This window comes from Prionailurus bengalensis, chromosome C1, assembly GCF_016509475.1.
Source record: "Prionailurus bengalensis isolate Pbe53 chromosome C1, Fcat_Pben_1.1_paternal_pri, whole genome shotgun sequence".
NCBI classification, from domain to species: Eukaryota; Metazoa; Chordata; class Mammalia; order Carnivora; family Felidae; genus Prionailurus; species Prionailurus bengalensis.
The window spans coordinates 219,100,114-219,115,554 of NC_057345.1; the positions used below are offsets into that span (position 1 = coordinate 219,100,114).

Sequence of the window (15,441 nt, forward strand, 5' to 3'; positions counted from 1 at the left end):
GAGAGAGACAGAGCATGAGCAGGGGAGGGGCAGAGAGAGAGGGAGACACAGAATCGGAAACAGGCTCCAGGCTCTGAGCTGTCAGCACAGAGCCCGACGCGGGGCTCGAACTCACGGACCCTGAGATCATGACCTGAGCCGAAGTCGGAGGCTTAACCGACCTAGCCACCCAGGCGCCCCATGTACATCTGAATTTAAAAGCGGCAGCGCGCAATATAAAGATGGGTGGTGAGATTCATGCTAATAATTTATATTTTTAACTTTTATTTACTTCGAATTATGTTAAATAGCAAAAAAGCACTCTGGAAAGGTGAGATACACTGCAAAGGAAAAAGCTTTACCTTGTATTACCCTAAATGGCACTTCCCTCCCCCCACCCCATTTTTTGAACAAGGGTCCTGCATTTTCAGTTTGCTCTGGGCCCACAGATTGTGCAGCCAGCCCTACGCAGGACACCAACGCGAGCCTCTTCCGAGGTGGTCTCGCGAAGGGCACCAGGACGTGTAGGCCAATGAACACTGCACACGAGCGCGTCCGCTGGCGAGGGACACTGGACGACACCCGAGGCGGCGGCGGCGGTCTGGGGCCGGACCTCCGGGGCCAGACCTCCACGCCCGGTGAGCGGCCCAGCCACGCCGGGTCCTGGGCAGAAGCCCACACCCGACCGGTTTCAGCGCACGCGAGTCTGGGGGTGCAGGAGGGGCGAGAGCCCCGCAGCCGAGCACCCCCCGCACCCGGAGGGGCCGCCCGATCGGCCTTCCTGCCCGGAATCCCCAGGCGCGGCTGGCGCCTCGAAGTACGCATGCGCGTCAGGCCGCCCCGCGGAGACGCCGAGCGGTCCCCGAACCTGCGCGCACCCCTCCCTTCCCGGTCTGGCCGCGCGCTCGGGAAGCGGCTTCGCCGGGCCGGTCCTCCAGAGCAGCGAGAGCGCCGGCCAGAGCGGCGGCGAGCCTGCCCCGCCGCAGCGGCGGCCGACGACGCGCCGGAACCGACGGCGCACCTGCGCCTGGGCGCTCGGCGGCGTCGGCGGCTTGGTACGTCATCGCGGGCGCGACGGCCCGAGGGACTGTCTGGGGTCTGCTTTCGGGAAGGTGCCGCGGCGGGACCTGCCGGGAAGATGCCAGTGGCGGTGATGGCGGACAGTGCCTTTAGTTTCAAAAAGTTGCTGGATCAGTGCGAGAACCAGGAGCTCGAGGTAGCCGGTCGCGTCGCGCTGGGAGAAGCCGCGGGGTGTTCCGCGGCCCCGGGGCGGTGCCGGTCTCCAGGGTAACGGGGCCCGCGGGGCTCGCGGCGGGCGTGGGAGCCGCGCGTGGGGAGCTCGGGACGCCGGGGCCTGCTCCGAAGGCTGCGTCTCCCCGAACGGGTCCCCGTCTCCCCGAACGCGTCCCCGTCTCCCCGAACGCGCCCGGAGCTTGTGGTGGTTCGTCTTCAGCTAGTGAGCCCGTGAACCCTGTGCATCTTCGCTCCTGACATCCTTCAGGATGCTTCTTGTGTGAACGGGACCAGGCAGCTTTCCTCCCCGGGTGGTGGGAGGCGAGGGAGTGTGGATTTCATTAAAGACATTTGTGAGCAAGCGTACACAGACCAAAGAAGAAGTAACCTTTTTATTAACTCAGAAAGCCCTTAGTCTCATAACATTATTACCTAAGTTGACTGTTCTGCCTTCAGTAGGATTGTTGGAAGTTCGGTCATGCAGATGTTAAAGTTCATTGAGCCCCCCCCCCCCCCCGTCACTGAAAAAGCATGTATCACATTAGAATAAAAAGTTAACTAACCAAAGGATACAACAGCCAGAAGCAGCAGCTCACTAGTAGACACTTAATATGTGTTTGCTGAATGCATTAAATTTGAAGGCAGAGAGAAATGTCTTTGTAGCTCAGCTGTGATTTTTTGTTGTTATTACTCATCACGTAGCCGTTCAACGTGTTTGATACAATGGGTGGTGGAATCCTAGTGCTTTAGGGTTCTCTTGGAATTGGAAACGTTTGTTCTTTTAAGAGTAACACCATATAAGAATTTGAGAACTGGGAAAGGGATCCCGTTTCAAACACACAGGCTCAGAAGGAGATAAATCACAGCTGATGGCAGATCTAAACCTAACACTGGTTTTTAGTGCTCCGTACCTTCTCTAAAGCTCTTTCTACGTCTGTAGTACTAAGTATCAAAAAATAGGCTTACTTTTTAGGTTCCTGTTAATAAAATACTTTTTTTTTAAAGTGTAAGTGTAAATAAGGTTTTCCATTTTTGGCCTTTTAGGCTCCTGGAGGAATTGCTACACCCCCAGTGTATGGTCAGCTCTTGGCTTTATATCTGCTCCATAATGACATGTAAGTACCTTCTACCTGAAGCTAAGAGCAGCCACGTCCCCAGGAGTTACAGAAATTATTCTTGCGTTGAAGAAGCATCATTAAAATATAAGGCGCAAGGAGCTTTGTCTTTAATTGTATTATTTAATACACATATTTCATATAATGAATCATGATTTAAACTATGATTAGGCCGAGTTGTTTTAAAATATACTTGTTTTACAAGTGCGTATATTCTCAGCACCTGGGCGGCTCAGTCGATTGTGTGTCTGACTTCAGCTCAGGTCATGGTCTCATGACTCATAGGTTCGAGCCCCGCATCGGGCTCGGTGCTGACAGCTCGGAGCCTGGAGCCCACTTCCGATTCCTTGTCTCCCTCTCTCTCTCTCTCTGCTCCACCCTGGCTCATGCTCTGTCTCTCTCTCTGTCTCAAAAAAAAAAAAGTCAAAAAAAATATACATATATTCTCTAAAAAACATTCTAATTTGTTATGAGAAACTACACTGTCTGTAAATTCCTTTAATTCTGTTGTCCTTTTTCATCCTTAATTAAACTTTCTTAAGATCTCTGTTTACTTCATTTTGCACGTCACCCATAGACCAAGAGAAACCAAAAGGGAAGATTGAGAAAGCCAAGAGGTTTCTTGAAAGGTGTCCTTTTTTCGTTATTCTTAATTCATGTTTATCGAAGAAAAGTCGGAAAGCATAGCGTACAGAAGGAGTCCCTTCTAGTGCTACGAGCCGTTGATGATTTCTATTTAAGTGTTGTTTTAAATTCTATTAAAGCTGGTTTCGTATCTCTTAGAAAACTCACCCGAGATTTCTATGACCCGTACACTGTGTAACTGTCGGTTTCGCTTTGTAATCCTGTCATCATACGTGTGTTGTGGTTCAGGTTTCCACACTCTTAAAAACCACCTCGAAGTGTTGGTGGCTCTGTGCCCACTGGTGAGAGGAGGGCTCGTGGTGAGCACTGTGCACCGTGTTCGTTGTCAGGACGTTCCAGAGCCTTGAAAGTATAGATACTTGTTTATTTTTGTGTGTCTATACCTTATCTACTTAAGTGTTCGTGTGTTTGGTGCATGTTGCCTTAATTTGAGACCCAGATCGTTCATAAAAAATGCACCGAAAATGGCAGAATGTTACTTTGGTAAAAATATTTCATTTCCTTTTGCCTGGAAAGCTGCTCTTCCTTCCCCTGGACAAATTTATATAAAAGTCAATTTCATTCTATCTAATACAGAGTACTTTTAAGTCTATTTCTGTGTGTTTGCAGTGAGATCTAGAATATTGAACATTTATTGAGATCATTCTTTTTGTTCTTTCTTGGGGGGATGTAAATTAGGAATAATGCAAGATATCTTTGGAAAAGGATACCACCTGCTATAAAATCGGTAAGTATTCTTTAGCATATGCTACTATTTGAATGTGGTAACATTCGTTTAAATGGCAACCTTTTAAAGTTTTTAAGGTTTCTGTTTTCTTTCCTGTGTGGTTCACAGGAGTAGTTACTAAAGTGGTATTAAAGTTTAAGAACAGATCTACAAAGTTGTCTAATCAGAAATTTGAATTTCCCTTGGATGGTATAGAAACCTGTACTTAGCTTCTGATCACATTTATTGAGACACCTTGTAAGTGTCACTTTGCCTGGCAAACAGCTGAGACATTTTAGATGAAGGTTTGGTTTGGATTTTTTTTTTTTCCCCTTTTGTAACTGATTTATGCAGTTTCCCGTGATGGTATTTCTCTGAAATTGGTGTTGTTGACAAGAATATTCTAAAAATGATTTTCACAGCATTGAAATCTTTTGCTAGTTAGCGTTTTAGATTTCTTAGTTTCGATGGGAGATTAGAGGAAGTCGCCTCTTAAAAGTTTCTTCCAAAGTGAAATGAAATACATTTTTAACTTCATGGGATTCACTGTTTCCAGCATAAATGTGAATTGAGTTTTTTAAATAGTCACAGAGTGTGACCAAGAATTCACCCGAATTCTTTTATTCATTATTGATATTCAGCAGAAATTCATTTTAGTGTTTCTACCCTCTTTTTCTTTTCCAGAGATTCTATTAAGTAAGATTGGATTGTTTGTCCAGCTTCATTTACTTAAAGTAATTGTAAATGACACTCATAGTTTCAGTGATGTTAGTGAGAATTCTGTCCTGGGAGAGGCTACAGTGTAGGACATCTTAGATTGGCAGTCTTTATTATTAGCAATTTTGTTATATCCAAAAAATACATACATATATTTTACATGCACACGTATATTAATATGCTCTATCATGTATATTATGTATGTGTATATATGAGGTAACAAATATGTTTTTGAAAATGATGTGTAAGAAAATTAATTACCAGACTTAGTTCTGAACTATTTTTAGATCATTTCAGGTTTTAATTTTCTATTATAATAAAAACTTGTACAAACCACACAGATAGATTTTACCTTACTGTCCACAGCATTTAAAATCCTTTTTGACGGTGGTTGGGCTGAAGAAGTCATTATACCTCTTAAAAGAAATGTTGAATTATGTTTTAAGATACAGTTGCTGGTAAATCTGCAGACTGAATATTCTCAAAGGCAGTAATATTTATTGCAGGCGAACTCTGAACTTGGGGGAATTTGGTCAGTAGGACAAAGAATCTGGCAGAGAGATTTCCCTGGGATCTATTCGACCATCAACGCACACCAGTGGTCTGAGACAGTCCAGCCGATCATGGAAGCACTTAGAGGTAGTGTTTCTTTGTGCTTAAAAATTAAATTAGGCCTGTTCTCTAAGTGCTGTAATGTTGAAGTCAGTCAGTTTTTTTTTTTTAATAGATCTAATTTAAAAAGAAAAAAAAAGTTACTTTCTGCTAGGTGAGTGGGGCAGCTTTCAAAATTCTTTTGGAAGGATTTGCTGTAACCACGTGTCTTCATTTGGTCTTGCTTGAAATTCTATTGGCGGCCAAGGGATTCGCTCGCTGTCTCTTTAATTTAATTCTAAATTGAAAGTGCTCTTGTCAGTAGGAAGATTTTTGCGACGAAAATGAAATCTTAGAACACTCTAAGAAGCCCAAGCTGTGGGGTGGTTAAGGTCTTAAACCCCAGGTGTTTGAAAGTGGAGACGATGCTTTGGAGGTTGTCGACCTCAGCCTTTGGTAGGGTTTGTCTTCAGCTTCTGGGTTTGTAATTCAGCACTTCAGTACATAGATGCTCAAATGGTTTTCAATTGCTTTGAAAGATTACAAGTCCGTGTGACATGGCACTGATCCTACGATGCAACTGGACCCTGCCTGTCTGTTCTCCCACCCCGGACACCTGACCGTCTGTCCCAGTCTTGCTGGTTCAGTCTTACAAATTCACACAGCGATCTCTTAATGCGGTTACCTGGTTTCTGTAGTAAACACCTGCCTCCGCTCCCTGCCTGCCTTCTCTGGAGGGGTCAGCGAGCAGGGGTTTTGAATAACTAACTGCCCATCCCTCTGTCAAGGGATAGCGCCTTCTCAGGGGAGCAGGAGGTGAAGGTTGCTTCTGAGACGGACCTGATTTCTCTTGGAACGGCGAAGCCGCATCAGCGTAAAACAGAACAAGGTCAGGGATCGCACAGGAGGCGCTTCCTTTAAATATGAAGGGAGTGAGCAGGACCGCGGGCCCGCAGGTGGGAGGGAGGCGTGCGGTACGAGGTCGCCCGGGGACAGCAGGGGCAGGTTCGGATGCTCCCACAGGGAAACCGCCTCACCTTCTTCGTGTGAGTCCGGAGGAGGGCTCGGTGTGGCGGTGGACTTTCTCGGAGGATCTGGCTCAGTCTTAGGGTCGCGGTGTGAGGGCCCAGGCCGCGTGCCGTGTCCCCACGGTCTGCGGCGGGTTCCTTGCCGGGACCAGGGCTCGGCTGTCCTGTCGCATCAGGCAGACGTCCCACCTGTGCCTGCGGTGGGTGTACGGTGTTTCTTCCCGGTGCCGCCTCTGCCCCCGGCCCACTGCATTAAGTAGGCCTTGAAGGCGTCCGGCAGGCCCCTGCGAGGCTGTGTAGCAGAACGTGGTGGGGGGTTGGGGTCCGCAGCCCTAGTTCTGGAGTTCAGGTCTCGGTGCCGTCACTCGAGTGACCCCTCAGTACCTTATTTTTCTCATTTGTAAAGCAGGATCATAAATAGTACTTGCCTTGGGGGGTCATAGGTGAATTAATATGTGTAAACACCTAAGTATACTTACTTAACACGGATAAGCAGTCTTGTGTTCAACCGCAATATTTTTGGACCTATCCTAAGAATTTTACAAATCCCCAGGTTCACGAACGGTACTGGATTTGCCTTCATAAAATGCAGCCTGGTGAAGGAAGTCTCTTCACAGATTTGAATTACTGCTAAATTTAATGTTTTGCATTTTAATGTGTTACAAGCTTTCTGTTTTCTGGATTGTTCTAAGAACAGTGACTTTCTCCAATCTCTCCCTTTTCTGTTCTGAGTTAGTCACAGTCTTAGAAGGTTGAAAAGCATTTAACTAAAGACAAGCTAGTGAAGGAGCTGGCCTTCTAGTTTTTTAATGGCAACCAGCGGCCGGTGAAGCACCCAGGGGCTCCCTGTGGGCCCTTCCTCCACGGGGCCCAGAGGGAGAGAGCGAGGGACCCACACTCCTGGAGCCACAGGAAAGGGGCTGCCCCCGGGAGCTGTGGCTCTGCCAGAGCGAGGCCGGGAGGGCACGGAGGACACGCATTCACCGGACCCGTGACCCATCTGCGAGCAGGCCATGCAGGTCCCCTGGGCCGTAGTGTCCAGGCCCCCCCCCCCCCCGGAATGGAAGGGCAGAGGTGGATTAGAAAGTGTGGGACTGCTAGCCCAGCCTCTCTCCGTGTCCAGCGCTAGCTGTTGGCGGGTGGGGGTAGATAATGCACACTTGTAGGTGCCGTCCACACGACAGGATGAGCGCTCTGTCAGCGTCTCCCCAGGGCTTCCGCCCATGCTGAACGGCCGCAGGCATTAGGTGCTGGCTCCGTTTATATTCCACCTTCTCACGTGTGGTTCTAATGCCCGCCCACAGGAGCCGACACATTTCCCAGGTCTTAAGGGTGGCACGGTGACCAGTGGCCCTGGGTGAAAGCAGCTCGAGGTGTGTGGCCTCTGACCAACCCTGTGGGACCCCGCCTGGCTTTTCGCTTCCTCTGCCAGCCCGCGCCCTCTGTGCTGCCCTCCCCTTTGCCAGGCCTGCCTCAGTTTCTCTCCTCTCCGGCTCTCTCCCACACCATTCTTGTTCTCCTCCCCATCTTTCTCCACTCAGTTCTAAGCATCTGACCAGGGGGCTTGAACCAAAGTTAATATTTTTAAAATATGGTCTGTTTGTTTACCAGGCGGGTATAATTTCTGGTGGACACTTGGATTTCCCTTTCTGTTGTTGCTTGTGGCAGCTCTCTTTCATTGAGTGCCTGTGGCCTTCAGTAGGGAAGGATCCCCCATCTCTGACGCGGGTTCAAGCCCGACGTGCGGTCAGGTGCAGAGCCGGCCGGTAGGAGGAAGGAAGGAGCGGGCTGAAGGTGCCGGCGGAGGAGCACGCACGGGCTCAGGGGAGCGGAGAGGATGTCAGGCTCAGTGGGAGGTGGAGGAGCGCGATGGGTGTCGGCGGTTTTTAAGAAGTACGAGAGAACAGGGCCCAAGCCAGGGTCCGGTGGTAGAGTCAACAGGCGTGTACTTAGCGCACCCTTAGAGAGGGCGGGCACTCCGGGGGCCGGGTGGAAAGTAAGAACAGCAGCCCTCCTGTAGGAAGTTAGGGCATAATTGAGGTGATGGGAGCGCGGACGGGCGGGGTGAGCAGTGCTGTGCATTTAGAGAAGAGCAGAGATGGCCGTGAACCCGAGCGCTGCAGGCAGAGTTTGTAAACAGACCTAGGAGTCCAAGCGGAAACCACATGACAGCGTGAACCCAAAGGCCAAGACGAGAGAGGTGTGAGGCTCGTCTGGGAGCCGGGGGGCAAAGTGGAAGGGGGTGTCTGAGCAGCTTGGTGCAGTCGTCGGGCGATGTCCCAGGAACGGAGAGGATGTCGCTGTGTCGTGGGGCCGTGAGGAACGTACGCCCCTGCCTGTTGAATGTGGACAGTAACACGCAGAGTATTTGTCCGCATGCTGACTGCCAGGTGGGGGAGCCCTTGCGTCGCCGAGGCAGCCGTGGGTGGAAGCCAGGCTGGCCGGACCGCACCTCCTAACCTGCAACCGTCCACTCTTTTCTGCCTCATTTCTGAGACATGGAATGTGGGAATTGAAGCCTGGGGAGGTCCCACCCGTCACCTCCAGGGGGGCGGCGGGGGGGTGTCGCTGGAATTGTTGGCGGCCCCCCTGTTAGGCTCAGCCATTCAGGACTGGACCCTAGGATCTGAGCCCAAATTAAGTCAAGAGTTTAGAGCGGACTTGAAAGTTAGGAAGTGTCAAAGGACAAAACTTCAACTGAGCAAATCTGCAGACCTAACTGGCATTTCTAAGCAGACCGTGTCGAGCCACATTCCACCTAGCAAGTAGAGGGGACTCGGAGGGCTCCGTACACAATGGTAGGAAGGAACTTGGGGCAGGGAAGGTGTTAGCAAAAGAAAAAGGATTGTTTCCATCAGGCCATCTTCCCTTAAGGGTAGAGCAGGGATGGAGAGGGTCCCTGTGGCAGATTAACTCTCCCGAGCCCATCAGAAAATCCCTGACTTACTGGTTAGGATTATTTCTAGCGGAGATTGAAGGCGTGTCAGGTATTAAGTCCCGGTTTGTTGGCTTGGCGTTTGGGGCCTGTGGTTTTCTTTTGAACAGAAGAGTGCTGTAGTTATACGGTTTGTCTGAAATTCCTAGGTGTGATCCTGTAACAGAGAGCCTCCTAAGAAAGGACAGCTAATTACTGAAGTAGATAATTTCTGCCCCATTCATTCCAGTCTTAAGTTTTTAAGTGGGATTAAAAGAGGTTCAAAAAAATTGTATACCGAGTACATAAACATATTTAAATGAAGTTTTCTTGGAGTTTGGTTCTTCTATTTATTAACTTTTTCCTCCTGGGCCATTTTTATTGTCCCCTGAGAGAGATTTGCTGTCTAAGAGGAAGCACAAGAAGATGATTTGTTTATTCGGCAATACCTGAGCGCGTCTTACACACCAGGCACGTGGATCTATAAGCGTAGAAACCTTTGGGTTGATGTAGTCTTGCTGATAAAGTTGGACAAGGACAGTGACGTAACTTAATTACTAAAAAAGCCAGTTCTCTTGGTTCACTGTGTTGTGTCGCCCTCCACCCCCGCCGTAGATGCCACACGGAGAAGAGCCTTTGCCCTGGTCTCTCAAGCCTACACCTCCATCATCGCTGACGACTTTGCAGCCTTTGTGGGGCTCCCGGTGGAAGAGGCCGTGAAAGGTATGGGGCTTGCTGGTTACTTTCAGCAAAAGCGAAAGTGTAAGTTACTAGGGCAGGTATGCTTTTGAGATGTAGGTGGTGTTTGTCCTCTGAGAAGGCGATCTGGAACCCGCACGGTCCCACAGCCACAGCGGGGGCTTGGGCAGGAGGCGGCCTGGAGCCCCACCCCCAGGAGCCCTGCATTGGCTCCGCGTGAGTGTCCACGTGGCCATGAGGGGAGGTCGTGCGGTTGTGTGTGGACCCATTTTGCGCGGCCGCTGTCACCACCTGATGAGTTAAAGAAACAACGTTTTAGTCCGCAGAGCTTCTTGGATTTCCGGGTGTGGATGAGAGATTTCGTGTTCCTGCTCACTTTCAAAGCACTTTTTGCCAGAGGTAGTTAGTGTCACCTTAGAACGAGAGCTCTGCGAAGGACAACTTTGCCGTTGTTGGAAGCGGGCATTTGGCGGTGTCGGTGAGGCGTGCCGTCCTTGCACGTGGCCGTTCTAGCTCTTGCTGGGGGCCTCTTGGATGTTCCCGTGGCCACTTTTTACCCTGTTCCCAGGGCTGGATCCCCGAACGTTTTCTGCTTTTAGTTCTAAGAGGTTCGATCAAAACCTGAGTTAACGGTGGGCCTGTGAACTGGCGATGTGTCCTCCCAGGCTGATGCCCGGGAAGGGAAGCTCGGAGCCACTGTGCGCTGAGCGTGGGAGGGGCGGGGGGAAGGGAGGTGTGGGAACAGAGTTACTGGAAGACGCTGTCCGAGGGTGAGGAGGAAGGCGCCCGACACAGCCCCGCATCCACTAGATCACATCAGTTCTCTCGAGCAGTGGGAAACGTTCACGGGATGTAAGAAAGTAAAGTTGCTTAAGTATGCCGGGAGAGTAGCATTATGTTAGTAATTCTGAGCTTAAACTCTGTAATTTCTTTAAATTATCTCTTTTCCTCTGAAAGTCAACATGTTGATATATGTATTTTTTTACGAAAATAATTTTAATTGCCCTCCCAACACACATTTGGAAACCCCTCCTCGCTGTCTCTCACCGGTACCTCCCCTCCCTTCCGGCCCCCAGACATGCTTTTGCATTTTCATTCCCCAGGTCATCCCCAGACCAGCTCCTCCCCTCGGTGGATCGCTGTAGAATGTTGTACACGGCCCGTAGCGTTGTTTTCCCATGATCGACATTTTTGCGTCTCCGGCCCAAACAGAAACTCCGTTGAGTCCACAGCTTGTTCCTAAATTTCCAAAGCCCGCCACAGTTTGAGTCTCATAGGAGGCAGGTTGATGAGAGCTGTTGTGGCAAATCATACCATTACTTACTCACAAACGTTTGTTTGTTTTGACTTCTTGAAATTGATCCGTAGCTTATCACATAATAAAGAACATACATACCCCAGAGCCCAGATCTTAAGTGACTGCCTGAGTGTGAGTCCGGGTACCCTCCTTCCGGCCCCCTGCTAACCGTCTGGGCTGGGACGCGTCGGTGGAATTCAGACTTCATTTTCCACGTCAGTTAAGCGTGGCCCTGTGTCCCCCTGTGTAGAGTGATGCGATGGTTGCCTGCAGTGACCCCCGTGGAGCAGTGCCCTCTGGCCAGCACCGCGTGTGAGCAGTTGTCTCCGTCGTTGGCAACGTCTTTGTTATCGTCGGTGCAGGGATGGCAGGCCGTCCTGTCTGTCCCCCTCAGGTCTGCTTTTAGTCACGCTGACCGGGTTCACGCTTGGAACACACCCTTTACGGAAGACGGGTCATCTGTTAAGGGTTGTGTCAGTCTGGCAGAGTAAAATGGGGCTGGATACAGGTTTAGAAACATTTAAAAAATAAGCTGACCGGAGACTCTTGTCTCTGCCACACTTTTCTGGTAGAAATACACATTACGGGGTAAACTGCACTGGTCACACCTTCCATACGAGTAGTGTCACGGACAGATGGTGGATCTTAAATGTGAAATTATGGGGGTTTCGTGGTCATTTCTTCATCTGTGTGTTAAATACGTGTTTTCAGGTATATTAGAACAAGGATGGCAAGCCGACTCCACCACAAGGATGGTTATGCCCAAAAAGCCAGGTAGGTGGGGCTCCTCATCCGTGGGTGCAGCTCAGGAAACTGCGCCAGGGTCTTAGGCACTGGGTTTGGGTAATGTATGGAAAGTTCTGGACTGACAAGGTGAAAGTGACTGGGATCGGTACAGATACAGACCGACAGACACTTGTGGTAGAAAGGATCTTAAAGATACCTCGTTTGACCTGAATTTTTGAACATGTGTTTCTTGTATAAAAGACTATTTTATACGGGCTTTTTATAATCCTTATTACAACTTAATTTTTACTAGCGTTAATCTCCCATCCTTTTATTTATGGGGCCATTTCTTTCTTTTCCTTTTAATTTTTTTTTAATGTTTATTTTTGAGGGAGAGAGAGCGCACAAGTGGGGGAGGGGCAGAGAGGGGGGGGACACAGAATCGGAAGCAGGCTGCACGCTCCAAGTTGTCAGCACAGAGCCCGACACGGGCCTCGAACTCGTGAACTGTGAGATCATGACCTGAGCCGAAGTCGAACGCTTAACTGACCAAGCGACCCAGGATGGGCTACTTCTGTGTTTATCCTTAATATCAAAACTGTTGCTTTTTTTAAAAAATATTTAAAAATATTTAAAAAATATTTTCTCCTTGTACTGTAGACATGTAAACTCTTCTCCGATACAAGACTTTCAGTGGCTTCAGTGTTCACGAAATTAAGCTCTTTGGCTTTCTAAGGCTTAAATTATTTGACCTGGCCTCGCGGTCCGTCCCCATCTGAATTGCAGTCCTGCAGTCTTCTTCTGAAGTGAGCCGTGCTCATTCCTGCTTGGAGGTCTCTCTTGAGCTTAGCAGGACTGGCCTTTTCTCCCACGCCTTTCGAGCCGGCCTTCATGCCCACATCCATACAGCCTTCTACTTCAACCCAAAGTTCCTTCCACCTGCTCTGAATTCCTGTTGTGTAGACATTGTTGACCTGACCGTAAAGAATTACTCAAATTTTGGTGGGTTCTGCCCCGTGAAGGTGCAGGAAGTGGTGAGACATGGTCCCAGCGAGTCTAGATGCTGGAGAAACCGCCATAATAAAAAAGACTCGTGTGATCGAATAGAGCATAATTGTTAACTCTGTTAGAGAAGAATTAAATGGCCATAAGTGCCATCGCATGCATTAAAAATGACGTGTTCTCTGTGAAAGTTCTTGCCGGCAACTTGTGTAAATTCAGTTGTTACTTTTAGTTGCAGGGGCCCTGGATGTTTCCTTCAACCGGTTTATTCCCCTATCAGGTGTGTATCTTTTATGCTCATTTAAAACATGTTTCGTTGTTTCTTTTTTGTCGTGTGTATCTGTTTTTCTTAGCTCTAACCTTGTAAAGGAAGAGATTAAATTCTGCACTTGCTATTTATAATAACATATTTGGTTACAAGCGAGACCAGGTGGGTTCTCCTGTGTGGCTGACGTTGAGGCCGTGGCACCTCCTGACCCAGCCACAGCGCCTCCTTGATGTCGCGTAGGGAAGCCGTGGTAGAGCTCCTCCCGAGCGCTTACTCGGACGGCATCCCTAGGCTGGCGTGCGCTAACTTAAAAGCTGGCACTAAACTCCTTGACAATGGGGTTCTTTGTGGGGCTTTTTTGTTCACTGACAACCGAATATTCTAGAGCAGTGCCTGGCACACAGTGAGCCCTTGGTAATTATTCACCAGACTTTGTGTCACATGGGCGGGTGTCTTTCCAAGAAGAGCTGTGTTAAGAGAGATGTGGTGGAGCACCTGGGTGGCTCAGTCAGTTGAGCGACCGACTTCGGCTCGGGTCATGATCTCACGGTTTGTGAGTTTGAGCCCCACGTCGGGCTCTGTGCTGACAGTTCGGAGCCTGGAGCCTGCTTTGGATTCTGTGTCTCCCCCTCTCTCTGCCCCTCCCCTGCTCACACTCTGTGTCTCTCTGTCTCTCAATAATAAACGTTAAACAATTTTATAAAGAAAAAGAGAGATGTTGCATGTTAACATGGGAAGTTCAACAAAGCCACACGTGCCTTTACTCCCAGTTTAGGAGAACCACTCCTGAGACTTGAGACTTCTTGGCTTATTTTTCAAAAATGTCCGAAATCAGTAATAAAGTTTCCGTTGGAGCCGTGGGTGGTGGGGCCAAGGCACTGTTCCTCGGGTGTCTGACCGTCTGTCTCTCTCTCTTTCTCCTTCGCATGCGCAGAGCCCGCCCCAGTCCCGCCCATCCCCAACGAGCAGCAGTTAGCCAGACTGACCGACTACGTGGCTTTCCTCGAAAACTGATATGTCATTCTGAGTTCAAGATCCACCTCCAGAATCCTGTATACTGACAAATAGAGAAAAGTAAAATTTTTATTTTCAACCTATTGGCTGGATTAGCACCTCGGCATTCCTTGCGGAGTATGTGATAAAATACATATATAAAGTATATATTATATATTTTGTCCTTAAACATTATGCTGAATAGTTGTTGAAACGATTCTTGTTTTGTAACATTTGACAATTTGGATGGGGCCCGTCAGTATTACGCAGTTTATATTTCCTGGTGACCCCTGAAACCCGGCCGCCCGGCTTCCCGTGGGACGGCGCCTGTCAGCCGTTTGTCCCTGCGCGGCACGCGGCACAGCCCCGTCCGCAGCGAGGGTTGACATTTAACAGCGACGCGCGTGGGAGCTGAGGAGCGGCCGGGGGTCCCGAGCCCCCCCGTCAGAGGTCGTGCTCCCCTTCTCCCCAGCCCCGAGGACCACACCCCGAGTGCTGACGCGTGGCGGAGGAGGAAAGGCCGTGTCCTCAGCCAGCAGAGCGTGAGCTCCTGGGGGTGTCAGCACACCCGCTGCCCGTGCTGTGAGGGCTCGCCGTGAAAACGCGACTATCGGAGACCTTCAGGAGCGCGAGCCGTCGTAGTCCTTTCTCGGGAAGGGGAGCGTAGGGCGAGAGGCGTTGTCCTGGCAAAGACGTTCTCACGACGAGCGATCCGCTTTGTGCCGCCAGCACCCTGCAGCCACGGTTGCTTGCACCCGTCCTTCGCTTCGAGTTCCGCCTTTTGGAGAAATACTGAACGAGTCTCTCAGTTTTTGTGCGATGGCCTCTGACTGTTTGGAGGTGTTTCGTGTGTCTTCAGGCTAACACCCCCCCCCCCTTCATTTATTCTGCATTTGTTCAATAAATATTTAATTGAATTCAGCTGTGTCACCTGAGATCGTTTCTGGAAATTTCCCCATCCTGGTCTTTCTATGGATACGTTCTGGTTTGTCACTGGCTCTCGAGATAGGAATTTCTTCGTTAAATACAAATGACCTATATGGTAGTGGGCACGTCATTCATGTTTTCACCCGCTTTAAACCCATTTTTCAGTTACTGTTAACATTTATGGAAATACGTTTCAAATTAACGTTTTATTTAACTCAGATGTAGAAGTCATGTTAAAAACCGCCTTGTCTTACAGCTGCGGAAGTGGAAATTCAAGAAGCAGGAGGGTCGATAGCTGGACAGCGATGACTCCCGTTTTTGAATTTGCCGGTATTGAGTGCACGTTGTCTCCGCGGGCCTTATTCTTAACGGACTGGAGTCAACCGAGTGTTCACCGATAGGGACTCGCCGAGTAAACAGGGGTGTGCAGGGCGGTGCCGTGCAGCTCTCGAAGCGTCAACGACCGAGGGAAGACCTCCGTGTGCTGAAACACGGTCCTCTCCAGAATGGCCCCTTGGAAAGGAGGAGGACTTTCTACTGTTGCCTTGAGGGTGAGAAAGGGCCAGTGGACACAAGCGTGCCTACGTCCGTACTTAACGTT

At 49.5% G+C, this 15,441-nt stretch overlaps 1 protein-coding gene across 2 annotated transcripts; it reads left to right on the forward strand.

Moving 5' to 3' along the window:
• The first annotated feature begins 527 nt into the window (after nucleotides 1–527).
• On the forward strand, nucleotides 528–14,830 carry COPS8 (COP9 signalosome subunit 8). 2 transcript variants are annotated; one of them, XM_043578251.1, is made up of 8 exons: nucleotides 528–1,195; nucleotides 2,257–2,327; nucleotides 3,651–3,699; nucleotides 4,902–5,034; nucleotides 9,544–9,651; nucleotides 11,636–11,698; nucleotides 12,885–12,932; nucleotides 13,855–14,830. In XM_043578251.1, exons 1-8 carry the CDS (start codon nucleotides 803–805, stop codon nucleotides 13,932–13,934), a joined length of 945 nt encoding a protein of 314 aa, XP_043434186.1. In that variant the 5' UTR covers nucleotides 528–802; the 3' UTR covers nucleotides 13,935–14,830. The 2 variants fall into 2 exon arrangements, with proteins under 2 accessions (XP_043434186.1, XP_043434187.1); XM_043578252.1 differs by lacking the exon at nucleotides 528–1,195 and adding an exon at nucleotides 1,286–1,435.
• The last annotated feature ends 611 nt before the right edge of the window (nucleotides 14,831–15,441 follow it).

What these genes read in the sequence shown, in the direction of transcription:
- COPS8 (XM_043578251.1), top strand. Translation starts at nt 803, where the DNA reads ATGCGCGTCAGGCCGCCCCGCGGAGACGCCGAGCGGTCCCCGAACCTG. An exon ending in GCGAGAACCAGGAGCTCGAG is followed by an intron (nt 1,196 to 2,256) that starts GTAGCCGGTCGC and finishes TTGGCCTTTTAG; the next exon opens with GCTCCTGGAGGAATTGCTAC. An exon ending in TACCACCTGCTATAAAATCG is followed by an intron (nt 3,700 to 4,901) that starts GTAAGTATTCTT and finishes TATTTATTGCAG; the next exon opens with GCGAACTCTGAACTTGGGGG.